This window comes from Balaenoptera borealis (assembly GCF_965194805.1).
Source record: "Balaenoptera borealis genome assembly, chromosome: 12".
NCBI lineage: Eukaryota > Metazoa > Chordata > Mammalia > Artiodactyla > Balaenopteridae > Balaenoptera > Balaenoptera borealis.
The window spans coordinates 68,834,741-68,860,608 of record NC_138869.1 but is presented as its reverse complement, the minus strand read 5'-3'; the positions used below and the strand labels follow the sequence as shown (position 1 = coordinate 68,860,608).

General features: G+C 56.9%; 1 protein-coding gene across 2 annotated transcripts in view; it reads right to left on the bottom strand.

The window, feature by feature from the left end:
* The window catches only part of ITPR3 (inositol 1,4,5-trisphosphate receptor type 3), a 65,839-nt gene that overhangs the window by 8,449 nt on the left and 31,522 nt on the right, over positions 1–25,868 (bottom strand). Inside the window, exons 15-47 of one of the 2 annotated variants that reach the window (XM_082345032.1) lie at positions 25,233–25,374; positions 23,555–23,716; positions 20,712–20,884; positions 20,050–20,169; positions 19,467–19,649; positions 18,291–18,542; positions 18,058–18,202; positions 17,406–17,547; positions 16,546–16,745; positions 14,490–14,619; positions 13,909–13,966; positions 12,505–12,670; positions 11,358–11,522; positions 11,207–11,281; positions 10,695–10,820; positions 9,793–9,915; positions 9,510–9,710; positions 8,209–8,460; positions 7,833–7,958; positions 7,597–7,722; positions 5,868–5,988; positions 5,136–5,326; positions 4,445–4,593; positions 4,184–4,292; positions 3,963–4,074; positions 3,686–3,855; positions 2,300–2,474; positions 1,950–2,134; positions 1,501–1,701; positions 1,245–1,355; positions 678–773; positions 454–555; positions 278–364 (exon numbers count right to left, since the gene is read on the bottom strand). In XM_082345032.1, the coding sequence (XP_082201158.1) occupies positions 278–364; positions 454–555; positions 678–773; positions 1,245–1,355; positions 1,501–1,701; positions 1,950–2,134; positions 2,300–2,474; positions 3,686–3,855; positions 3,963–4,074; positions 4,184–4,292; positions 4,445–4,593; positions 5,136–5,326; positions 5,868–5,988; positions 7,597–7,722; positions 7,833–7,958; positions 8,209–8,460; positions 9,510–9,710; positions 9,793–9,915; positions 10,695–10,820; positions 11,207–11,281; positions 11,358–11,522; positions 12,505–12,670; positions 13,909–13,966; positions 14,490–14,619; positions 16,546–16,745; positions 17,406–17,547; positions 18,058–18,202; positions 18,291–18,542; positions 19,467–19,649; positions 20,050–20,169; positions 20,712–20,884; positions 23,555–23,716; positions 25,233–25,374 (4,876 nt within the window). The remainder of the gene's footprint in view (positions 1–277; positions 365–453; positions 556–677; positions 774–1,244; positions 1,356–1,500; positions 1,702–1,949; positions 2,135–2,299; positions 2,475–3,685; positions 3,856–3,962; positions 4,075–4,183; positions 4,293–4,444; positions 4,594–5,135; positions 5,327–5,867; positions 5,989–7,596; positions 7,723–7,832; positions 7,959–8,208; positions 8,461–9,509; positions 9,711–9,792; positions 9,916–10,694; positions 10,821–11,206; positions 11,282–11,357; positions 11,523–12,504; positions 12,671–13,908; positions 13,967–14,489; positions 14,620–16,545; positions 16,746–17,405; positions 17,548–18,057; positions 18,203–18,290; positions 18,543–19,466; positions 19,650–20,049; positions 20,170–20,711; positions 20,885–23,554; positions 23,717–25,232; positions 25,375–25,868) is intronic. The other variant, XM_082345033.1, reaches the window with a different exon arrangement.

The window sequence follows — 25,868 nt, the reverse complement described above, 5'->3', positions numbered from 1 at the left end:
GGCTCCCACCGGTCCTCAGCCCCGCCCCCCAATTCTGAGCTCGCTCTTTGCTCAGGTTCAAGCCGAGGCCTTGGGCCACAGATCTGCCCTAAGTTCCTGGCCCCGCCCCCAGCCTCATCCCAGATTCCAGCCAGGATCTGAGGTCTCAGCTCTGCCCTCAGCCCCGCCCCCGAGTCATAGCCATGTCCTCCAACTCCTAGCCGCACCCCCAATACCATCCCATCCAATCTCCCGCCCAGCCCCGCCCCACGCCCAGCCCCATCCTCTGGGCCCCCACCATGGAAGAGATGCCCTCGGCCTCCTCCTCTTGGATGCGCTTCACGGGCTTCAGCAGGTGCTGCAGCTGCTTGTTGTGCCTGGAGAGCTGAGTGAGATGGCAGCGCAGAGTCACTGGGTCGGGGTCGCCGGTGGGGGCGTGGCCGCTAGGGCGGGGCCGTGGGGTGGGGCCGGTACCTGCAGCGCCAGGATGTAGATATTGTGGCCCACTTCACGTGGGCTCACGTCCGAGTTCTCACGCTCCTCCTCCTGCAGGTAGGCCTTCTTGATGACGTCCACCTGCCGGGGCAGGGGCTGCTGAATGCCCTCTTCCTGGGGCGTAGGGCAGGCTGGGCTCTGATCCCCAGCCCCGCACATCCCACCTGGTCCGCCTCCCCACCTGACCGCCAGCCCAGCCTCACCAGCTCCTGGGGCCGCAGGCTGATGAGGATGCGCTCGGCGTTTTCACTGTCGTGCCGGCTCTCCATCAGAGCCAGGAGCAGCTTGGAGGCGTTGTCCTGGGGGAGAGGAGGCAGGGACAGGCCACAGTCTGAGGCCCCCCGCCACCCCCTCCACTGACTACTCCGTAACAGCCTCTCTTGGCCCGTAAGTCCCGTGGTCTTCTTGTTCCCCACTTACCCCCAGGGCTTGCTGTGAGCAGGGTGCTGCGTATCCAGTCCACCCACAGGCCACCTTCCCCCACCCTGTGCACCCCCCAGACAGCACGCACGGACACAGCAGGCCCTCGGATAAACCCAGAACATGTCTGCTTCTAGAGCAAGTGTACATCCAACATGTTTGCTCACACAAGCACTTGTGTGTACAAACATGCACACATCACACACCTGCACGTCACCCATGATTGCACACGTGATGCCCACACCGCACACACACACACAATGCTAACATCACACACACCAGCATGTACACTCAACACACGCATCACATGCACACCCATGCATGCTCACGTGGGCTGCCAAGGGCCCCACCTTGAGTTGCAGCACCAGGTCCATACGGTACTTGCACAGGGGACTGATGTCATTGAGAATCAGCGCGGTGATGATGTCTATGCCATTGGACTCGTGCGTCACGATGCAGGTCTGGCGGGAGGCAGGGGTGGGGGGTGACACGGGGCCTGGGCCCCCTCAGAATCGTGGCAGCTCCAGGGGCCTCGGTCTGTCTCCTGCCCGGCCTGCTCCATCCTCCCCCATGTCCACGCTGCCATGCGCCGCTCCGACAGCTCACCTGGTTCTCGTGGCAGGGGCCCTGGCAATACTCGGTGAGGGTCTCCAGGGTCTGGATGACGAGGCCCACGTTGTCCTCGTTGATGTAGAGCCCCAGCAGCCCCAGACCGCCCGTGGTGCTGCCGCACATGATGTCCAGGAACTGCAGAGTCTCGCACACCAGGTTGTAGTTGGTCTTGTTGTTCTGGCAGCGCAGGAAGTTCTGAAGAGCACAGGAGAGGGGGGCGTGGCACCGCTGCAGCAGGGAGGGAGGGGCCCGCCTGGGGACCGGGATGCTGCAGGCTGCAGGGGTTGGGGCCTTGCTGGCCTCAGAGCAGTGGTGCCCAGGCCAGATGCAGGGCACGGAGTATGGGCGGGGTCGGGAGGTGGGGCAGGGCCGGGGAGGCGGGGCAGGTGTCGGGAGGCAAGGCCGGGAACGGGGAGGTGGGGTCAGGTGGGGCAGGGCCTCACCTGCAGGTCCCGGTTGTGGTTCTCACACAGCAGCTGCAGAAAGCGCAGGATGGGCTGCATGATGAGCACGGACGTGCCCATCTCGTTGCTCTGCACGCGCTCGCCCACCTCGTGCCCCTGGCGCAGGCTGGGGCCCAGCGAATAGCGGGATGAGGAGCTGGGCATCCAGAAGGAGGCCATGCGGCCTGCAGGGTGAGGCCTGGTTAGGCTGGGGCTGCTGAGAGCAGCCAGACCCTCACCCTCACCCTCCGTTCCCACCCTCAGTCCCCAGCCTGCCCACCTTGCCTTGTGCCCACGTCCTCATCCCTGGGGCCCGTGACCCCACTCATCCTGCACCCTCTGAGCCTGACCTTTGGCAGTGGGGTCTGCTGGCTCCCGGCCCTCACGTGGCTGGCTGCCCAGGTCGCTCATGTTGACGGCCACCGTGGACTTGGTCTCCTGCTGGGCCCGCTTCATGCGGTCGTGCAGGACCTTGAAGAAGCGCTCTGACTTCTTGTCGCTCGTCATCAGGTTGTAGAAGGATTTCTGCAGGTGGACAGTGAGACAGGGGGCAGCCTCAGCACCAGGTCTGGCTCTAAGCAGCCCTCGGCGAGACCCGGGGGGCTCCATCCTGTGCTGCAGGGACAAGGTGACGGAGACAGAGACGCCCCTGTGCCCTGCGCCTAAGGCTGGGGTGGGGGGCAGTCAGGACCAGCAGAGGTGGAGGAGGAAGGGCCAGTGACGGTGATGCTGGAGGCCTGCAGTAGCTTCCTACCCACCTACATCTGCCCTTGACCTTCCGTCAGTTCCCCACACAGCAGCTAGAGGGGTCTCTCTGAAGTCTAAGTCACGTCCCTCCTCTGCTCAAAACCCTGAATCTTCCCCAGGGGCAGGCCTGGGCCCACAGTGCCCACGAGGCCACGTGATGACCTGCCACCTCCCTGACCCCAGCTTCTACCACTCACCCCTCCTCCACCCCCTCCAGCCACATCAGCCACTTCCCCTTCACGGCCTTCTGCTGCCGGCTCTGCCCCGTGCGCCCTGTCCCACCTTTCCACGTGCTCACTTCCGGGTCCTCATTCAAACGGTACCCTCTCAGGGGCCTTCCCCATCACTCCTTCTAAGATACCCCTGGCCCAGAACTCCTGAAGCCCCCTGCCTGAATTATCACCATCCAGCATGCTCTCCGTATTACGTAGGGATTGCAGTTAGGGACGGTTGTCCCCACTAGGATACGAGTACCAAGAGAACATCGGTTTTGTCTCTTTCCTTCACTGCTGAATCCTTAGCGCCTAGAACACTGCCAGGCACATAGAAGGCACTCACTAAATGCAGACTTACGGGAAGAATGAATGAATGAATAAATAAATGAATGGAGATAAAATAATCAGAGAGGGCTTTTGGAGACAGTAGGCCTTTACTTGGACACCAAAAGCTGAGGATGTGGAAGAGGAGGGAAGGAGACCTGAGCAGAGGCTGAGAGGCAAGAATGGTGGACTAATAGGGGGCGGGATGATGGGCAACAGGCCCAGGCCCGGCTGGAGCAGGGCGGGGGTGCGGGATAGAAAAGGGCCACGTGACACGGGGGCAGATACGGAAGGCAGAGCCTCCCACGAGTAGCCGGACTCGCACTGGCCGCCGGCACCCAGCCCCGCAGCCCCACCCCCGTGGCCTGGGGACTGGCACACTGTCCCCCTCCTGAGCAGGGGGCACCACCCAAGGAGGTGAGCCCCCCGCAGCCCCGCCCCCCTCCACACCTGGATCTCGGTATTGCCACCATCCAGCAGGCGGATGGCCAGGCCAATGCTCTCCTGGAAGATCTTCTCGTTCTTGGTGCTGGTGATGAGGTCACACACCAGCTTGGTGGCCCCCTCCTTGTCCAGCCGGCACTGGGTGGCTGCAATCGCTGACCAGTCTTGATCCAGGCCTGGAGTGGGCAAACTCGCTTAAGGGGGAGCAGGTGGAGGGAGGGGAAGGAAGGGCCCAGAGCGAATGGGCCTCCCGGAGGCAAAGCAGGGGAGACGCGGTACTGACCGGTGCCCATGGGGTCTGGAAGGTCCCCCCGCGAGCTGGACTTCCGGTTCTGGAGGTAGTTTTGCAGCAGCATTTTGCGCAGCTGGTTGCCCTGCAGGGAAGGGAGCAAGGCCTACAGTGGCCCATTTCACCCTCTACCCCCCCAGCCCAGCGGTCCTGGTCCTGAGCCCCTGGACCTCGTGGCCAAGCCCGCCCGGCATCCAGCCCACCTGGGCACTCACCCGGTCCCCGTACTTGGTCTTCTTAAGAAGCATTTGCTGCAGCGTCCTCAGCACCTTGACGCACAGCTTCTCCTCCGACTCCATGAGGTCCTTGGTGTGCTGGATCAGCCTGGCCGGCGGGGAAGGAGGGCACACTTGGGGCGGCCCCCTCCCCCCTCCAGCTGCTGTCCCTGACCACGGCCCTCTGACCCCATGGGCTTTCCCCGTCCTGGGCCGCTGTGCCCCTGCCGCCCCCATGCCCCGGTCCCGCATCCCACTCACTTGGACAGGAAGCCTCCACTCTCACAGCGCTGGTGGGCCTCACTGCCCTCCAGGAAGAGCAACTCGGGCCAGTGCAGGACGTCCACCAGTACGGACAGCTCGGCCTGCACTAGGGGCTTCAACCGCTCCTCCAGGGCCGTGATGATGTCCTGGGGTGGGTGGCGTGGGGAGGGCAGGGTCACCACTGGGCGAGGTGCAGGCCACCCAGGCCCACGGGATGACCAGGGTGTGACTGCCGTTCCCCCCACCCCAACGCCAAAGCGCCCCACGGATTGGCCTGTGCCTGCCTGAGGGGCCCTGGGCCCACGGAGCCACCCCGGACACAGCGTGATGTCTGTCTGCTCAGAGCCCCTGGGCATACCCTGGCTTTCCTCCCAGCCCCTTCTCTAGCTCTGTGTGACCTTGGGCAAACCCTTTGCCCCCTCTGGGCCTCGATTTTCTGCCACATGGGGATAGTAACTCACAACACCCTCTCTAGAGGCCAATGAGACAGTGGACAGAGTGTGTTCTCTAAACACGAAGGTGCTGTTGGGAGCGAGGGGTGTACCGGCCCCCTTCACGAGCACCAACCCTGGAATGGTGCCCCTCAGTCCCCTGCCCCTAGCAGCCCCCAGGAGTGGACGAGCTGACCAGCCCCTTCCCGGGGAGCGTGGGCAGCACAGGGAGGGACACTCCCCAGCCCCACGCCCACCTGCAGCTTCTCAATGATGTTCTTGTAGTCCCACTGGTTGGGGGTGGGCGTGACGCGGGGGAAGGCCCGCGGGGCCGTCTTGTAGTTGGAGACGTTCCACTGGGCGGCAACTGCACAGCTGGCACCACTGCTGAGCAGCGAGCTGATGTGGGCATCCAGGTCCATGGGCAGCGAGATGGCCCGGCCCTTGGCTGAGGGGAGAGGGGACGGGGCGCTGGTGGGGGGTGCGGGCTCAGCCAGAGGGGCCAGGCTCAGGGGCTGTCACACTGGGGGACAGGGCCTGGGGTGCAGGGGCCCCCACCCTGGCCCCCACTTGAACTGAGGTGCCCTCTTCCCTTTTTAGGGTAAAAAGAGGGAATTTTTGCCTCTTCGTTTCCACCCTGGCTCCACTCTGACCCCTCCCCCCTCCACTCTCCCGCCTCCCCTCTCCCCTTCCCTAACTCTCCCTAACAATCTACAGCCTCCCTCCTGCCTGAGACCATTTGTAAGCCCAAGAAACTCTGCTCGGGGCATGCCACTCAGCACTCTCCTCCGGGGAACTGACTCAGAGGAGAAAACAGCCTTTCTCAATTGCCAAGACGCCACTTAGACACCAAGAAGGACTTACTGAGCATCACCTAGGAGCAGCTGATGGGCGAGCTTCGGGATAAGGTGTTTACTGTGAGGGCGGGCATCCCCGGGGAGGAGAGAGAAGGGGAGGGGAGGGGCTGGCCAGCGCCCCGGCACACTCACCCACCATGGCGAGGGTCCGGATGCAGGCCTCCACGGAACCCTTGTGCTGCTGCTGCAGCCACGGACACTCAAGCAGCCGTGTGGTGGACTGCAGCAGCTGCACCACGATCGTCTGGTGTGTCTGCAAGAGGCAATGCGACTGCTACAGCCCGGCCCACATTCCACCCTGGGCGGCCCCAGGCCGGTGACCAGAGCCTACTGAGTCTGGGTGTGGGCGGAGGGATAAGGCCTCCAATAGCTACCACGGGCTTTTGTGCCAGTTTGAAAAAGGCACCCCGTTTCCTCTCAGCAGTGCACAACCTGCGCAACTATACATGGCAGCCCTGTGAGAACTCCCCGAGGCCCAGGCCTGGGGCTTATAACCCTATTGCTGACCCTTTTCTTCCTTTAAAAAAATTTCACATAAATTAATATTGTGGAAAGGGGATATATTTACATGGTACAAAAACCAAAAGGTTATAAGAAAGAATACTTCAAGAAGTCTTGGGACTTCCCTGGTGGTCCAGTGGTAAAGAATCTGCCTTACAATGCAGGGGACACGGGTTTGATCCCTGGTCAGGGAACTAAGATCCCACGTGCTTCAGGGCAACTAAGCCCGCGCGCCACAACTACTGAGCTCATGTGCCTCAACCAGAGAGACTGCGTGCCACAAACTACAGAGCCCACGTGCTCTGGAACCTGCGCGCCACAACTAGAGAAGGGAAAACCTGCACGCCACAACTAGAGAGAAGCCCGCGCGCCACCACGAAAAATCCCACATGCCTCAAAGAAGATCCCGAGTGCCGCAACTAAGACCCGACACAGCCAAAAAATAAATACATAAATAAATAAAATCTTTTAAAAAAAAAGAAGTCTTGACCCCGTCAGCCCCATTCTCCCATGCTCTACCCTGTGGCTAATGAGAGGTGGGGAAAGCTGATACACATCACCAGAGTCCCAAAGGGGTCCCAGAGCCCAAACACATATGTGTCAAAACAAGCCCATCCTGGCTGGGAGGGTGGGACCCAGTATTTTTTCGCTCAGAAGCACTATCCCAGCTCCACCCTCAGTCCCTCTACCTATAGGCAGCCCTTTGATTGGTTTCTTGTGTGTCCTTCCAGTGTTTCTTTATGAATTAGGTGGTGTAGCAGGGTCCTTCCTCAAGGGAACATGGGTCTCTTCCTTTCAAGGGGCTCTGGGCTATGACCTGGCTCGAGTCTGGGAATTTGGGGATTGAGGGGCTGTGACTCTCAGGGATTCAAGTCCAACACCTGTTCACAGCCTAGAGCTCTTCTGCCTCTACGGATAAGAAAGGCTTTAAGAAGACTGTCTACCTCTTTCAGTTCTAGGGACACCACGACCAACTAGCCAACACTGATGATTCTGTGCATCAGATTCTCCTGCTTCGGCTCTGCCATCCTCTGCAGTAATCGTCACACTTTGTCTTCAGTGCATAAGGGCTGCCAGGTGTCCCCGGCCACCCTGGGACCCATCGTACCAAGTGAATTTAGGAATTCCTGTTCTATGGTAATTTCCACTGTAATTCCCGACCCACTGAAACTGTGACATAATAAACGTTTGCGGTTTTAAACTGCTATATTTGGGGATAATTTGCTACACAGCATTGATAACTAATACACGTTTATATTCTTCTGTTGTATCTTTATAAGCTACAAGCAAATATGAATATATATATTCTGACTCCCGCCCACCCCCGCCCGCACAGAAGCCGCCAGCAGCTGGAGCTCACCTGCAGGGAGGTGCTGTTCTCAGAGAACGGGGAGCTGAAGAAGGCGTTGATGGTGTCTAGCACGACGGTCAGCACATACTTCTCCAGGGTGGGGTCAGACAGGCGCTTCTCACGCTTACTGCAGACCTGGGGTAGGAGAGACTGATGCCTGGGGGCCCCTCCACTCCCACCCCCTGGAAGGCCGCTGCCCCCCCGCCATGGTCTGCCTGCCCGCCCACACCCCGACAGGCACGGACCCGAGCCATGTCCAAGGTGAAGTTCTCAAAGAGTGTCCAGATGTGGTTGCTGGTATAGATCTCCTTCATCTCCACCTCCGTGTCCACGTAGCAGTGGTTCACAAAGTTCACGTAGGCCATTTTCACCTGGGCAGGCGGGGCCGGGAGGTCAGGGCACGAGCCGGGTCTCCCTCTCTGCGCTTCCCTGATTCCTCCCGACCCTCCCCTTGCTTCTCTGCCCGAGTCCCCATCACCTCCCCACCTCCCAAGCCCTGTCCACTTCCCCCACTTTCCCTCCCTCCCTCCCCCTGCCCCACCTAGCAGGGCTGAGGGGCTGGCTCCCCACCCCCGCACCCTCCCCCAGCCCCCGGGATCCCCATGTGCACAAAGGCCCCACCTCGGTGATGCAGTCCTCGTGCGTCACCACAGACACCACATCCTCCAGGGGCAGCAGGGACGTGCACTTGATCTCGGTGTACACGTTCTTGCCCTCGGCGCAGGCGGCCAGCAGGTCCACCAGGGAAATGTGGTACATGAGGGGGCTGTGGTCCTCCACGCCGTCCCGGGCAGTCTTCATCATGTCCAGCAGGTGGGCCAGCGAGGCCTTGTCATTGTAGAACACGACCACGTCGTCACCTGCGTTGGTCAGCTGTGGGTGGGAAGGGGGCACATCAGACCCCCTCAGTCCAGCAGGCTCGGGGCCCCAGCCCTCTCCTGTGCTTCCCAGGGGGAGACTGGGACTCTGGGACTCTGACTCCAGCCCTCACCCGACACTCAGGAAAACCCTCCCCTGCTTGAGTTTTTGGGGTTCCCTGGCCCTTGGGGCCCCAGGCTGATGTCTCAGGGCCTCTGCTGTTAGCTAGGACACCGAACCCCAGACTCAGGAAGTCCCCCTCCTCTAAGGAAAAAAATCCCACTTGGGCTTGTCTCAGAGGCGCCTCCTCCAGGAAGTCCTTTGTAATCCCACCCTCTCTCTCCACTGTGCTCCCATAGCTGTAATTTAAACCCTTGAGGAGCATACACTGCATCCCTCTGGTGTCGGCGATTAGGTTAGTCACGGTAATATAATAATAGCAATTAATAATTAACACTGCACAGCACTTCCAGACACGACGTCTCATTGATAAGTCCCTCATTTCACTTGAGTGTCTGCTCCTTTCTCTCCCTGCTCCTCCCCACCCTGTGAGATGCTCCAGAGCAGAGAACATGTCTGTTCCAGATTCAGATTCAGCCCTTCACCCCTTCACTTGTTCACTGAGTACCTACTATGTGCCAGACCCTGGGGCCCTAGCAATGAGCACAAAAGCTGTGATCCCTGTCCCCCCAGGCACACTGCCCTCGGAGCTTTCATTTGACTGATTTCCTCCAGGGCTACATGGTCCTTGGTACATAGCAGGTGCCTCATGATTTGTAGATAGACGACAATAAATGATAAATGAAGAAATGAGTGTTTGAGTTCTCTCAGGCCCGTTATCTGAGTTCTACAAGGCGCCTAATTTCTCCTGGGCCTTGCTTGAGTCCTGTTAGGCCGCAGCCCAAGTTCTGCTAGACCAGCCTCTGTATCCTCAGTTCTCCCCCAAGTCCCCTCCACAGCCCAGCACCCCAGGGCCCCTCTATGACCCACTGTCTGACTCCTCCAAGTCTGGGTCCCGCCTGCCCACTGCCCGAGTTCCCCAAGCACCCCTCGGCCGCCCTCACCTCGGTCATGATCATGTCCTGGCACTTCTTGACGTACTTGCCCTCGGCCTTGATGACGGTGTGCAGGAAGTCCAGGTACTGCACATGGCGCCCGTGGGTGGCCAGCAGATGCACGAAGTGCTGCAACACGGGCTCGCCGATCTCAGAGCACAGCTGATAGTTGTTCAGGAAGATGTGCTGCATGGTCTCCGCCTCCAGCAGCTGCAGGCGGGCAGGGCATCCATCAGAGAGGGGGATCACGCAGCCCCGCCCTGCCCCGGAGCCCCGCGCCCCGTGCCCTCACCCCTGGCGTGAGGAAGAGGTGCAGGTGCTTGTGCAGCAGGGCCTGGTTGCCGGTGTTCCCAGCACAGAACTTCTGCAGGAACTGGTGTGTGTAGCGCAGGATCTCCATCATCTTGGCATCGCCCTGGACGCAGACAGGAGGGGAGAGGGTGCCGGGGCCACCACAGGGTGAAGGCCAGGCCGGGTCTGGGGCCAGAGCGCAGACGGGTGTGGGGGTGGGTCAGGGCTCAGGATTGGGACCCCAAGGTGGCCAGGTTCAAGGTGGGTCAGGATATGGAAATGTGTGAGGGACTGAGGGTCAGAGGCTGAGATGAGGCCGGAGTCGGGGAGCAAGGCTAACGGGTCAGGGTCAGGTGAACACTGAGGGGGTGTCAGGGTCAAGAGTGGGTTGAAGCTGGAGAAATATCAAGATCAAGATCAGTCAAGGGGAGGGGTCCATGGTTGAGATGAGGCTATGTCTGGAGGTAGGGGCCAGGGTGGGCTTGGGGACAGTCAGGGTGAGGCTAGGGTATAGAATCAAAGTCATGGGCCAAGGAGAGACTGGAGTCAAATTAGGGTTAACATAGGTCAGGGTAAGGAAGTTGAGGGTCAAAGGTTAAAATGATGTTGAGAGTATAAGGATTAGACCAGAGAGGGAAACAGAAGCTGGGGTCAGAGTCAAGAATCAGGGTGAGACTGGAGTCAATTCAAGGTCAAAGTGGATTAGGATGAGGGGTGGAAGGTCAAAGGTCAAGATGACACTAAGATTGGATTCAGGGGTCAAGGTATGTGGGGCAGGCCAAGGTAAAAGGTCAGGGAGAGGCCGGGTTAGGTCAGCATCAGGGGTTAGTGTGTGGCTTGGGTTGGGTCAGGGTTCAGGGTAAAGCTGCCCTGGGGAGTCAGAGGTCAGAAGTCGGGTGTCACCTTGTCATAGGGGATCTGCAGCAGGTCCAGCATGACCTTGTGGGCATCCATGTTCTTGAGCAGCCGCTGCTGTTTCTTCCTCATCTGCTCCCCGACGCCACACATCTTGTTCAGCCGCTCCAGGATCTGGGGGAGGGGAGGGTGAGCCCAGGACCCCTTCCCACTTCCTCAAGCTTCCCTTCTGCCTGACCCACCCCTCAGCCGACCACAGCCAAGCCCCAGCTCACACCAGGGACAGGAAGAGGGAAGGAGGCCACGGCCGCTGAATCAGATCCCTGCAGCAAGGCAGGAAAGAACTAAAAGCCCGATTCCACCCATCAAAGCCAACAGAACAACATGACTGTGAAATGGAATTTCATTAAGTTCCTTCAGCTTCAAAATAATTCCATCTGGACCTTGGCAGAGTCGTTTTCAACACTCAAGGAAAGCTGGAGGATATCTTCCAAGGCGGCGGGGAGTGGAGGTGGCAGAGGCCGGCCCGCAGACCCACGCCCGAGGACCCGGCCACTCACGCCCTTGACGATCTGGTAGTTCTCACTGCTCTTCTCCCCAGACGGGTGCAGAAAGCTCTCCTCGTCCGTGGGCCGCTGGGGGCACAGGGAGCAGGGTCAGCCAGGCCCAGCCCTCGCGGGGGCCCTGCCCCCACTCCCGCACCCCCCGCACCTCCTTCTTGTCTTTGGCGGCGCCTGCCTCCACCTCCTCGCCCTTGCTGCTGCCCTTCTTGTCCACCCACAGCTCCGACTTCTCCACCATGGTCCGCAGCCGGTCCAGCTCCGACTTGATCACCTTGTAGTTCTCCACGTCCTGGGCTGAGATCAGCAGCTGCACCTGAAGGTCAAGGACAGGTGTGCCTGGTGAGAGAGCAGCCCCAGGTCCACTGCCTCATAGAGACTCCCGGCGCTGCACTATCCCGGCCTCTCTGCTCCTGGCATCTCCACTCTACAACTGCTCCTCTCCACTGAGCCAGATCCTACTCAGAGTTTATGGCTCTGTTCTAAGTCCACTGCTTCCAGGAAGCCTTCCCTGATGGCCACAGACTTCCCTGCACCCCCGGTCATGAGCTGCGTCATCATCTGGCTTCAGTTATTCACTGACTCGTGTCACGCGCTGCTATGGCCTGTTAGTTGTTCACGCAAAACCTGAACAGGGCAGGGCAAGGCATACTGACATCACTGAATGCTGGGAACTGAACCTTGACTCCGATCCCACCTTACCCGCTCTGGGTCAGTGGGTAAGGGAAGAAAGCGAAAGCCCCCTGGGCCTCAATTTCTCCCACCTGTAAAACAGGAATGAGAGTAGAAACCACGCTGTCGGGGCTGCTTGGAGAATTCCATGAATGCAAGCCCAGTGCTCAGTGCCTGATACACGGTGCTCACTCATTAAATACCACTCCCCTCTCACAGGGAGCGGTCGAGACCACACGACATCACAGTAACAAAGCCAGTCCCCTTGGTGAAGGCTGAATGCGCGCTAGGCATGATTCAAAGCACTTATTAGCAAAGGTGCACGTGATAGAGTGTGCAATCTGTAAAGTGCTGTCCACCTCCTAAGACATGACAGGCCTGGAGCCAGGCTGAGAGGAGATTGAGGTGGCCAAGACGTAGCTCCCCCTTTAAGGAGCTCGGCAAGGCCAAACACCCGAGGGAGGCATCTCAAGCTGCCCCCGGGCTGTGAGCTGCTCCGTCCTTGCATCCCCCCCTAGCGTCCAGTCTGTGGCCCGCCTGCTCGGTGCCCGCTGGCTCCCGAGAAGCCGCCTCGGGCCTTCCTCCTGCTCCCCAAGGGCCAGGCGCTCTGGCAGGGGAGCCAGCACCTGCTCGAAGGTGTGCATGGCCTCCTGGCGCTGGCTGAAGTGCTTGAAGAGCAGCTGCAGGGCCCCGGAGACCAGGGGCGCGTAGTTGTGCATGGTGAGGTGGATGAGCACGCGCAGGAGCATGCGGCCACCCTCGTCGTCCACCTCCAGCATGCTGCTCGTCCTCCTGTCGGGGGGGGGGGGGGCGGGGAGGAGGGTGATGGGGGGCATGGTCGGCACCTTCCTGGGGCCCAGGGGACAAGCAGGCTCCCCGCCACCCATTAGGTAGCCGTGGTGCCCCATGTCACGCTGGCTAAAAATATTGATGTTTCCTCCTCACTTTGCAAACAGCTGCCACCCTGAGCACCCCAGGGATCCCTGTGTCCCCTGAGGTCCCACACAACACCCCTCGATTAAGCAGCTGAGGCAGGGACTCTTCACAGGGGACCCACAGACACCCCCAAGGGATTCGTGGCTAGAGGCTGGGGCTGTAAACAGAGGTGGGGGGAAATCTCCATCTTTCTTTTCACCAACCTCTCACCAAAACGTAGCATTTCCTTCAGTGAGAAAAAATTAGCGGTATCTGTGACTTTGTCACCAATAAAAAATCACAGATGTTTTCCCATCACCTAAGAGTTGCTATAGAAATTGCAAAATATCGTTTACAGTCATCACGACTTCAAAGTAATGGTACTGATTACACCCCAGGCACAGATTGTTATTTAATGTGCTAATAGAGAGGCACACATATATAACTGTCACTTCAAATTTGTTTTCTCCAGTATTTTGATAACTGCATCTCAATGCCATTGGTTTCCTTTGTAATTTTGTGTGCACTATTTTATGAATTTAAAAACGCCATTCTGGGAATTCCCTGGCAGTCCAGTGGTTAGGAATCGGCGCTTTCACTGCCGTGGGCCCGGATTCAATCCCTGGTCGGAAAATTAGGATCCCGCATGGCGCAGCCAAAAATAAAAAAAAATAAAAAATAAAAACGCCATTCTGAGAAGGGAGCCAAAGCCTTCACCAGATGCCAAAGGAATGGCACAGAAATAGTTAAGATCCCCCAGCTCCTGGGGTGACCCTCCCCACCCTGCTCCAGCCCTTTGAAGAGCAGGCTGCCCTCCCCGCTGTGGGACACAGGGACATCCCTCCAGCTGCCTGCCCAAGTTCTGACACACAAAGGCACAACTGCCCTGAGGGGAGGCAGGGCGATGACTAGGATGACAGTGGGGCCCAAGTGGTCCCGATATCACTGGGCCTGGGCAGGCAAGGGAGGGTCAGAGCGCAAAGCCAGGGCACCCCCGCCCCAGAGCCTGGTAAGGGTCTGCAGGAGGATTAACCGAGGGGGGAGGGGTCTCAAGCCTGTGTTGGCATCACCCACCCAACCCCATCCACAACCCCCAGCCTCAACCCTGGCCTCACCCCACTCCAAACATGGCCTCCGCTTGCTCTCCGATGCGGTCCAGGTTCATGTTGGCGGCTGTGGGGAGCAAGAGGGGGCAGATGAAGGCAAGTGGCTGGTCCATGTACAGGAGAGATGGGGAGCACTGGGGAGAGGGAGCAGGGAGACACTCAAACCACCCCCTTCCCCACACTGGCTGGTTGGCAGCCCCTCTGCCTGCCTCTTCTGGCGGCAGAGGTGGAACCAACCAGGGCAGGGACCAGAGCAGCCACCCTGCCCTGCCGGGGCGAGCAGAGTTCTGGGCTGGGGGTGCTGGTCTGGCTCAGCCTCTGACCAACTGTGGCCTTGGGCAAGTCCCTGCCCCCCTATGGGCCTCAGTTTCCCCATTTAGGAAATGGAGGGGATGACCCCTGCCCCGTGCCCTCATTGGGGCAATTAAATGAGACAATGGAGAGGAAAGGCCCTTGCAGACTGGGAAACGGGGGCAGGGCTGGGGAGCTGGCCCGAAGTGACCCCAGGCCGCAGCCCACTGCTGTGTACCCCTGGGCGAGTCACACAGCCTCGGCATGAAGTCAGGGTGAAGGGCGGGGTGGGGGCTCACTGGCGGAGTCGAAGGCCGGGGCTGTGCCATCAGCCCCGTTGTCCTGCATGGGAAACACCTCCACAAACTCCTTCTTGAAGACGGACAGCAGGTATGAGATGCGGTAATCCAGGCGGACGTTGAGGATGAACTGGAGAAGGAGGAGAGGATGGGGTGAGGACCGGTCTGAGGTCAGGAGGCCAGTCTCGCTCTAGGAAGAGTGAGGGGCCACCCCGAATGAGTTCCAGCACTCAGGAGGCTCAGCGTGGACGCTCAGGACCCTATGGGACAACACAACCAACAACCTCAAGACTCCTCTCCCCAGGGAAGGCACGCTGGTGCAGCCACCGTGGAAAACAGTACGGAGGTTCCTCAGAAAACTAAAAATAGAGCTGCCATATGATCCAGCAATCCCACTCCTGGCATATTATCTGGACAAAAATATAATTCAAAAAGACACATGTACCCCTATGTTCATAGCAGTACTATTCACAACAGCCAAGACACGGAAACAACCTAAATGGCCATTGACAGAGGAATGGATAATGAAGATGTGGTACATATACACAATGGAATATAAGTCAGCCATTAAAAAGAACGAAATAATGCCATTTGCAGCAACATGGATGGACCTGGAGATTATCATACTAAGTGAAGTAAGTCAAACAGAGAAAGACAAATACCATACAATATTACTTATATGTGGAATCTAAAATACAACACAAATGAACCTACCTATGAAACAGAAGCACACTCACAGACATAGAGAACAGACTTGTGGTTGCCAAGGGAAAGGGGGGTGTGCGGGAGGGAAGGATTGGGAGTTTGGGATGAGCAGGCATAAACTATTACACACAGGATGGATAAACAACAAGGTCCTACTGTTTAGCACAGGGAACTATATTCAATACCCTGTGAAAAACCATAATAGAAAAGAATATTTAAAAAGAATGTGTATATATGTATAACTGAATCACCTGCTGTACAGCAGGAATCTAACACAATGTTGTAAATCAACTATACTTCAATAAAAATAAATAAATAAATAAAGACTCCTCTTCCCAGGGAGGTCCAGGGCGCCCTCTCCCCAGCTCCTGCCTCAGCGATGGTGGATGGTACCTCCTCTCAGAATGAGGCAGAGACCCCCCTCGCAGCCCACTCAGTCCCTCTTTCCCAGGCTGGACACTGACAGGGATGGGAAGGCAGCTCCCCAGGTCCAAAGGCCGACTCTCGTCCTTCTATCCCGCTCTGCCAAACAGACTCTGGGGTTCCTGGGAGTAGGAGGGAACCAAGGACTATGGGGGAGCAGGAGAGGTCACAGCGGGGTGGGGGGTGAGGACACAGGGTTTGCAGACACCCTTGACTGGCCTCTATCCTCTGTCCTCATGGGGCACAGAGCCTCTGGCCACACCCAGGACTCAGATCTGGAAGCCCCCAGCCCCCAGAATGAGTTAGAAGTCCCCTCTTCTGACTCCCCTAAACAGACCCTGCCCAGACTGGGTCCCCAGGGACATCACTGCATTACCCTTCCCATCCTCTGGTGGAAGCACAGCAAAAGCAAGGGTCCTTATCCCTTCTCAGGACCCTATAAAGCCCCTTCCCCAAGTGCTGCTGAGGAGTCTCAGACCCAGAAGACACCCAGAAGAAGGATGACTGTGTCCACCCCACCAGGAAACAAGCTCTCAAATCTCTAGCTCTGCTTCAAAATCTGTGTGACTGCAGAAAAGTCCCCTTCCCCCTTTCCCTCCCCTCGTCTGTACAATGAGGAGACAGCACACACCAGAACCACTAGGAGGGCTTGTTACTGCACAGACAACAGGCCCCACCTCCAGTGTCTCTGATCCATAAGTCCCAGGCGGGGCCCAAGAACCTGCATGTCTAAGTTCCCAGGTGAGGCTGATGCTGCTGGTCGGAGGACCACACTTTGAGACCCACTGGGCTAGACAGCTCATTGTGGAGCCTCCCAGCACTAGATACTATGATCTGAGGGGGGTTCACCTCACCAACCTCCCCATACCTGCCCCCCGTTCTCCTGCCCTGTTCCTAACACCTCCCGCCACGCTCCTGGCCCAGCCACCTGCAAGATTTCCAGGATCTTCAGTTTGGTCTCCATCACCACAATGTCCTCATTCTCCTCAAACTTGCTTCTGTCCAGCGGCTCAGGGGCACCGGCGCCGGCAGGCAGGCTGGGGGCGCCAAAGACAGACTGCTTGCGGTTCAGCACCATGGTGGACATCATGTGCCCCACTCCCTGGATGGACCGCCGCACGTTCTTGCCTGCAGAGCCGGGAGCAGGAGGGGGTCACAGAGGACACACAGCAGGGGCACCTGGTCTGACTCTGTCTCTCTCAGCTGCAGGGCAAAGCCACCCTAAGGAAGGGGCAGGGCTAACCCAGGAAGACTTCCTGGGGGAGGTGAGCTTTCAGCCAAAGCTGGGAATAGAAGGGAGGGCCAGGACAAAGGTGAACTGTGTGGGGAGATCAGTGAGAATTCTCATGTGGGAAATCACGAGAGCTGCTACAGAGCACGGGGGACTCAGGGGACACTGTGTGGAGAGCACTAAAGGCCAGGGGTCAGCCTTCGTGCACTTTTTGTTTGGATGAGTTTATGCCAGCAGGGGGTGTCCCTGACGGCTGGGCTGCTTCCTCTTGATAGCAGTGTGTGTCCCCCACATCTGACTGGGAGCTCCCCCGCAGGGCCTCATTATCTCCCTCAAGATCAGGCTATGTAGGAAGGCAACTCGCCCAGACCCCAGCGTCTCCACAGTGCCTGGGCAGGGGGCTTCTCTGGTCCAGCTGAGGCTGGAGGAGACTGGGGCCTAAGACACTCACTGGCAGAAGAGCCAGGAAGAAGGATGCACAGGAGGGTCGATGGGAGAGGTAAGAGGAGACAGACGCTAGGGTGGGTAGCGGATGGCCCGGCGGAGCAAAGCCTCACCGCCTGGGTCCTCATAGACTTGCAGCATGGCCGGGGGGGCCTGCACGCAGTCGATGATGCCCAGCAGAGTGCGTGTGAGCCGCAGCAGCTCGCTGAAGCTGTAGAAGCCAAAGTAGATGAGGTTGTGCGCCAGGCTGACCACCTGCAGAGAGGGGGTGGGGGCAGAGGTGAGTGTGGGCGGGGCCAAAGCATGGTGGGTGGGGCTCATGAAGGGCGTGATCTTGTGGGTGGGGCCAGCCCAGGGAGTATAATGAGGGACAGATTCCTCTGGAAAGGCTCTAGGATGTCAGGGCTGCATGGACACGGAACCAAGGGTCCCAGACAAGAGCAGCCTGACCCCAGAGGGTTACCGAGGAAGACAGGCCTGCAGAGGAGGCTACTGTGGGGAGGATAGGGCAGAAATGCAAGAAGTGGCAGGTGGCTCCTGCCAGGGGCCCGTGACCCAGCCCTGGGCTGATGTGGTGAGTGGACGAGGGGGAGGCAGCCCTCTCCGGGGCGGCAGGAGAGAAGCCTCCCTCCCAGCAGTCTATGAGGTCTCCCTGCAGTGGCGGGGGCACTGAGGGAAGTGAGGTCGTATATCCCACACCCTCTCCTGGGGAGTGACCAAGACCCAGGAGGGAGCAAGCCAGCACACTGCTGAGCCCCAGCCCACCTCAAAGGTGAGCTTGTTCTTCTCCTCATTGGCAAAGGGCACAGCCTCGCTGACCACGTTGTTGAGGTAGTCCTCCACGAACTCCATGGTGCTAGCAAACTTGTTCTTCTTGTCATCTCGGGAGGCGTTGAGGTTGGAATCATAGCTGGCGGTGGAGGCGGCGAGGCATGAGGGTCCCCCGAGATCCTCCCCCTTCCAGCTGAACCCTGCCCACCCTCCTCCACCCAGCTCACTCCTTGATGGTGATAGCCGTGGGGATCTCAGTCCAGAGGCGGGCGAACTTGACGGGCGTGACCAGTTCCTGGGGGTCACGGTCCACGTGCACATGCAGCATCAGGTGGCAGAAGGAGGCACGCAGGTCAAAGGGCAGCATCTCGTCCGCCATGCACAGGAAGATCAGGTCGACGCCCAGCTGCTGAGAGATCTCATCAATGGCCAGGTACTGCCGGTCCAGGCACATGCGGGCAAAGAGCTTCAGCTGGTACCTGCGGGGCAGGGAGGACGGTGAGGACATGGCAGGTGGGCTCGCAAGGGCTGCTGGCACAGGCCTGGGCCTGCTGAGGATTTGAGAAAGTGGCAAAGGGACTTAGGTTAAACCACACACCAGCCACCATAACAGGACACAATTCTGAGCAAGACAAGTGGATGGAAACACAGTCTGGGATTGAGTAATAGCAAATCTCCCCTCCTTGCTAAGGAGGAAGGTGCTTCTGGCTCAGTCAGGACAGGTCTTCATGGGAAGAGGGATGGCATAGAGAAAGGCTGGGAGGGGGAAGGGAGGAGAGTTCGGTAAGAGGAACCCTGCTCGGGCAGGGGGTTGAGGGCAAGACTGGGAGACAGAGGAGGGGAGGGTGCAAGACCAGGGTGGAAGAGCTACAGAAATGAAGGCTGTAGGAAGCTTTGTTCTGCACCGAGTCATGCCCTCTGCCTCCTCCTCGGAGCCCTGCATTACCTACCCCAGGCTCCATGGCCAGGCAGCCTGGGTTTGGATCATGGCTCCCTGCTTACAGCTGTGTCACCTTAGGCAAGTTCCTTTACCTCTCTGTGCCTGTCTCCCCAACTTTATAATGCGAGTAATGATAGTCTCTACTTCACAGGGTTGTTGTGAGGCTGAAATGAGTGATTGGGTGAAAGTGTTTTGACCAGTGCCCAGGAGACAGTGAGCCTTTGATGAGTGTTATCTAGTGTTCTTCTTTTTTAAATATGTATGTATGGAGACAGGTGTGGGTTTCTTTCAGGCCTCGTCACTGTGCTGAGCCTGGCCTCAGGCCACCCAGTGCTCCTCGGGCCGCCCAGTCACCCGTCACTTAGCCTCCCAGGTGAAGGCGGAGGCAGGAGTCCCCTCGAAGCTGCTGGGGCTCGTCCCGGGGCGGGGCCTGGCGAGGGCCCCTGGGAGGACCACGAGGCACCTGTAGTAGCTGAGCACGTTCTCATCGTGGGCGTTGCCGGCCCGGGCCTCCTGGGCCAGCTGCCTGATGCTCTTCTCGTGGTGCTCGTTGTTCTTGTCGGTCCACATGAGCCACACTTCCTCCTCTGAGTACTCGATGCTCAGGTACTCGAGGGACTGCGCCATCTCCTTCACGGGCCGAAGCCTGCAGACCGACGGAACCCATCACAGGGAGCGGGGCCCAGAGCCCTCCCCGAGCACCCCCGGCCACACAGACCTCCCCTCCCAGAGCTGGGCTGAGGGCCAGTCAGGCTCCCAGGCTGCCTCCCCTGTGGGACCCACCTCCAGCCTGCGACCCCAGACGGACCATGAGCTTCTGGAAGGCAGGGGCCTCGGCTCACTCTCCTCTGTGCCCCCATCCCCTCCCCCACACAGTGCCGGGCACCGAGCTGGCCACACAGCAGGTACTGGGTATCTGCAGAGAGCCTGCAGGTTCTAGCGTGAACCCAGACAGGGCCCCAGCTCTAAGGCAGCGGGGGGGCCGGGCAGGGTGGAGCCCCGGGGGGGACGTGAGCTGCGGGTAGGAAACAGTGCAGCCGGCTCACTCGGTCTGGATGAGAATGTCACTGTTCTTGGGGTCCAGCACACACTTGCAGATGAGCTCCTGGGTGACGGGGATGGCGATGTGGTTGGACACACACAGGTCAGAGAGGTAGTCCAGGAACCTGGAGTGGTGACAGCAGGGGTGGGGGTGAGGGACTCAGGGGTGGCCCCCCAGTGGGGACAAAGCCCACCCTCCTCCTTCCCCAGCTGGCAGCACCAGCTCCCCGGCACTTGGAGTTTGCTGCTCCTGCTTCCTTCTCAAAGCCTGTAGACAGGGATATGGACTCCCGGCTCCCTGGGGAGGGATGACCCATAGTCATCACCCTGGGGCTAGATGGGAGTCCAGGGGGTCAGAGGAAAGGAGACACAGGAAGGAGTGATATTCAAAATATTTAACTGGTCCAGTGCAGGCACTGACTTGGCCTCTGGAGAAGGGTCTGGGGGCCTCCTACTCTACCAGGAGTCAACCCCCTTGTTGCTAGGTTGGGCCAAATATGGGAGGGGACCTAGGGAGGGGCTGGAGGGGCCAGGGCCTCAGAGAGGTGGCAGTTTATCAACAAGTGCAGAAGGATTTCAATATTTAACAGCCAGCACCAGCAGCTTTCTTCCCCAGGCAGCAGTGAGAGGGGGGAGGGGTGTGGTATGACAGGGGAGGGGGGCCCACCTGGGCTCCCGGTTCTTCCGCACCAGGCTGACGAAGGTCTCCACCTCCGTCTTGGTGATGTGCTTCTCCAGGAGCTTGCGGTTGTTGTGCAGCAGGGCCGTGATGGTGTCTTCAGCCAGGATGTCGTAGCCAATCTGGGACTGCATCATCCCGAACTGCTTGGCGATGTGCTCCTGGGGGGTGGCCAGGCTGGGGGTCACAGGGAGCCCAGCTCTGCTCCAGAACACTGCTCCCAGGGCCCCAGACAAGGACCCGACACCGGCAGGGGACCCCAACCCTAGGAAGCTAAGGGGTCCAGGAGAGGATGCCAGCTCCGAGTAGAGGGTAGTTTTATGTAATATAGTTATTTAGCTCACCATCCATCTCCCTACCAGAGTGAAACCCCCACGAGGGAGGGACCCTGTCTGTTTGGCAGGGCCAGCTACATGATTGGTGGGGCCCGGTGAAAATGAAATAGCAGGACTCTTCCCAGAAATAAGCCCACACACCTACAGTCAATTACTCTTCGACAAAGGAGGCAAGAATGTACAATGGGAAAAAGAAGTCTCTTCAGCAAGTGGTGCTGGGAAAGTTGGACAGTGCACATAAATCAATGAAGTTAGAACACACCCTCTCACCATACACAAAAATAAACTCAAAATGGCTTAAAGACTTAAATATAAGACATGACACCATAAAACTCCTGGAAGAGATCATAGGCAAAACATTCTCTGACATAAATCGTACCAATGTTTTCTTAGGTCAGTCTCCCAAGGCAAAAGAAATAAAAACAAAAATAAACAAATGGGACCTAATCAAACTTAAAGCTTTTGCACAGCAAAGGAAACCATAAACAAAATGAAAAGACAACCTACAGAATGGGAGAAAATATTTGCAAATGATGTGACCGACGAGGGCTTAATTTCCAAAATACACAAACAGCTCATACAACTCAACAACAAAAAAACCAACAACCCAATCAAAAAATGGGCAGAACACCTAAATAGACATTTCTCCAAAGAAGAAATACAGATGGCCAATAGGCACATGAAAAGATGCTCAACATCACTAATTATTAGAGAAATGCAAATCAAAACTACAATGAGGTACCACCTCACACCAGTCATAATGGCCATCATTAAAAAGTCTACAAATAACAAATGCTGGAGAGGGTGTGGAGAAAAGGGAACCCTCCTACACTGTTGGTGGGAATGTAAGTTGGTGCAGCCACTATGGAGAACAGTATGGAGGTTCCTCAGAAAACTAAAAATAGAATTACCATATGATCCAGCAATCCCACTCCTAGGCATATATCCAGACAAAACTATAATTCAAAAAGATATGCTGGGCTTCCCTGGTGGCACAGTGGTTGAGAATCTGCCTGCCAATGCAGGGGACACGGGTTCAAGCCCTGGTCCGGGAAGATCCCACATGCCGCGGAGCAACTAGGCCCGTGAGCCACAGCTACTGAGCCTGCGCGTCTGGAGCCCCTGCTGCGCAACAAGAGAGGCCGCGATAGTGAGAGGACCATGCACCGCGATGAAGAGTGGCCCCCACTTGCCACAACTAGAGAAAGCCCTCGCACAGAAACGAAGACCCAACACAGCCATAAATAAATTAATTAATTAGTTAATTAATTAAAAAAAAAAAAAAGATATGTTCACCCCTATGTTCACAGCAGCACTATTTACAATAGCCAAGACATGGAAACAACCTAAAAGTCCATCAACAGATGAATGGATAAAGAAGATGTGGTATATATATGCAATGGAATACTACTCAGCCATAAAAAAGAACGAAATAATGTCATTTGCAGCAACATGGGTGCAACTAGAGATTATCATACTAAGTCAGAAAGAGAAAGACAAATACCATATGATATCACTTATATGTGGAATCTAAACTATGACACAAATGAACTTATCCATGAAACAGAAACAGACTCATGGACATAGAGAACAGACTGGTGGTTGCCAAGGGGGAGGGGGTTGGGGGAGGGACGGAGTGGGAGGTTGGGGTTAGCAGATGTAAGCTTTTATATATAGAATGCATAAACAACAAGGTCCTACTGTACAGCACAGAGAACTATATTCAATATCCTATGATAGGACTGCCCTGGTGGAAGAGTGGTTAAGAACCTGCCTGCCAATGCAGGGGACATGGGTTCGAGCCCTGGTCCGGGAAGATCCCACATGCCGTGGAGCAACTAAGCTCACATGCCATAACTACTGAAGCCTGCGCGCCTAGAACCCGTGCTCTACAACAAGAGAAGCCACCTCGATGAGAAGCCTGCGCACTGCAACAAAGAGTAGACCCCGCTCGCCGCAACTAGAGAAAGCCTGCGCGCAGCAACGAAGACCTAATGCAGCCAAGAATAAATAAATAAATAAATTTATTTTAAAAAAAAAGTCCTATGATAAACCATAATGGAAAAGACTATTAAAGAAAGAATGTATATATATGTATAACTGAATCACTTTGCTGTACAGTAGAAATTCATACAACATTGTAAATCAACTGTATTTAAATAAATAAATAAATAAACTAGAGGTAATATTTAAAAAAAAAAAAGAAATAGCAGGACCCTTGTTCAAAAATTAAGAATTTCAAGACAGCCACAGTGGAGCGTTAAACCCAGCACGAGGCCCCTCTAAGGATGGAGCCAGGTTGTGCGCTGTGAGGACAGCCCTACTATCTGGTTTGGTTCCCTGCAGCATCCTCATCCTTGGGGCCTGAGACGGCGCTTGGCACACCACAGGTGCGCCTTGGTGAACACGTGCTGAGTGAATGAGAGCAGGAGTGAGGGAGGGAGCGAGCCGGCCAGCAGGTGAAGGGGCAGCGGTCCACGGCGGCGGGCAGCCCACCTGGTTCTTGCGGTAGTCCTCCTGGGAATGGCGCAGCACACGGTAGCACAGGCGAAACATGTGCTGGTAGGGGGCATTCTTCTGGTCCGACAGCTCCTCCAGCCGCACCAGGGGGCCCTCACCCCCCTTGTCACGGAACGGGGTCTTCAGAATGCCAAAGATCTAGGGAAGCAGGGAGAGTCAGGAGGGATCCCCACATCTGCCCGCACCCCTAATTGTCCCAGGAATCCTAAGCCCCAAACTGACCCTGCCTGGAAGCCACCCTGACATTAACCCTGAGCTGATTCTAAGCTAGACCATGACCCCCGCCCACCCCTTACTCACTCCCCTCTCCTGGTTGGAATCCCAACGCTGGCCTCAGCCCGTCCCTCCCCAATGTGAATTCTAATCCCAACTCAGATCTTGGGCCTGGCTCAGCCTCTGGGGGAAGAGCTGAGGGTCACTGCAGCTCAGGGGTCTGAGGCTAAGAGAAAAGGCAGGCCAGGCCCGTGTGGCCAGAGCTTAAGAGACCAGACACAGGCCTGACTTGTCCAAAAGGATGGATGTGGGGATGTAGGGTTACATAAAGCCAGGCTGGCAAAGTGGTAACAAGTGAATTCAGGCAGTGTTCGTTGTACTATTCTTTCAATACTTTCTCAACGTTTGAAAATTTTCATAATAAAAATTTAGAAAAAAATTTTTTTAAAAAAGCACAAGTTTGGGTTTCCCTGGTGGTGCAGTGGTTAAGAATCCGCCCGCCAATGCAGGGGACATGGGTTCGAGCCCTGGTCTGGAAAGATCCCACGTGCCGCGGAGCAGCTAAGCCCGTGCACCACAAACGCCAAGCCTGCGTTCTAGAGCCTGCGAGCCACAACTACTGAGCCTGCGTGCCACAACTACTGAAGCCCACGTGCCTAGAGCCCATGCTCCGCAGCAAGGGAAGCCACTGCAATGGGAAGCCACTGCAATGAGCCCCTGCTCGCCGCAACTAGACAAAGCCCATGCGCAGCAACAAAGACCCAACACAGCCAAAGATAAATAAATAAAATAAATAAATTTATTAAAAAAAAAAAAAAATCTCAAGTTCTCAGCCTGATATCTGAGTGCAAATCCTGGCCCTGTTTTTTCCTAGCTGTGGATTCTCAGTCAAGTTACTCGAACCTCTGCGTGCCTCAGTTTCCTCATGGGTAAAATGGGGATAATGATTAATAAATAAGCTCTCCCCAGGTTGGGAGGATCAAATGAGTCGATTCATGTAACGCACTTAGGGCAGTGCCTGGTACATGGTTAAGAGCGCAATAAATATTGCGGGTGTTTTTTTTTTTTTTAAAGAGGTCATAAGATCAACCATACCTCCATTTTTAAAAAATAATAATATATATTTTTTTAATTTTTAAAAAGAATTGATGAGAAACATCAGGGAGACTGCAGCTCAGCTGGAGATGGGAAAAGGCAAGCTCACGTTCACAAGACGTCCTGTTCCCAAAATTTAAAAAAAAAAAGCAGGAGTGGACTTCCCTGGCAGTCCAGCGGTTGGGACTCTGTGCTTCCAATGCGGGGGGCACAGGTTCAATCCCTGGTCAGGGAACTAAGATCCCACATGCCGCGCGGCCAAAAAAAAAAAAAAAAAGGTGTCCTGTTCCCTGGTCACTGGCCTTTCCCCGAGGCCCGCCCACCCCCCATGCATGTGCATGGCCACCTGTTTGAGGATGTTCTGCTCTCTCATCAGCTTCTGCCGCTCCCGGTTGGGCTTGGTAACCGTGACGTCCAGCACGTTCTGCCCATTGTTGGGGACGTCACTGACGAAGAACACCAGGTCCTCCAGCAGCTGGATAACAAATCTTCACGAAGGGGCGCCAGGGGTGACAAGTGTGAGGTGCCGACCCTGGGCACCTCCCAGGACCCCCATCACATGCCCCCTGGGGCAACCAGCCCTTCCGCACATGCCGGCCCTGCTGTCACAGCACAGAGCCCATCATCTGCCTTCCATTTCTCTCCCAGCTTCACCCCGAACTGCTTTCCAAACACACCCCTCACCCCACCCACCCTGGATCCAAAGTGCCCTCTAGACAAAGAATCTCAGAATACTCCAATCTGGAAAGAACCAATAGGGCACAGGCAGGGTGTTTGATGTGAAGGGCTCTTCATTTCCATCCACCACTTCCTAGCTGTGTGACCTTGGGCAAGTCTCTTAACCTCTCTGAGCCTCAATCCCACCATCAGTAAAACAGGGGTAATGATGGCTCCATCACAAGGCTAGTTCTTGGAGTATGTGAGCAGTGAGGCTGGGGCCCAAGGTCAGCCAGGGCCCCGCAAGGACCAGTCCCCACCTCTG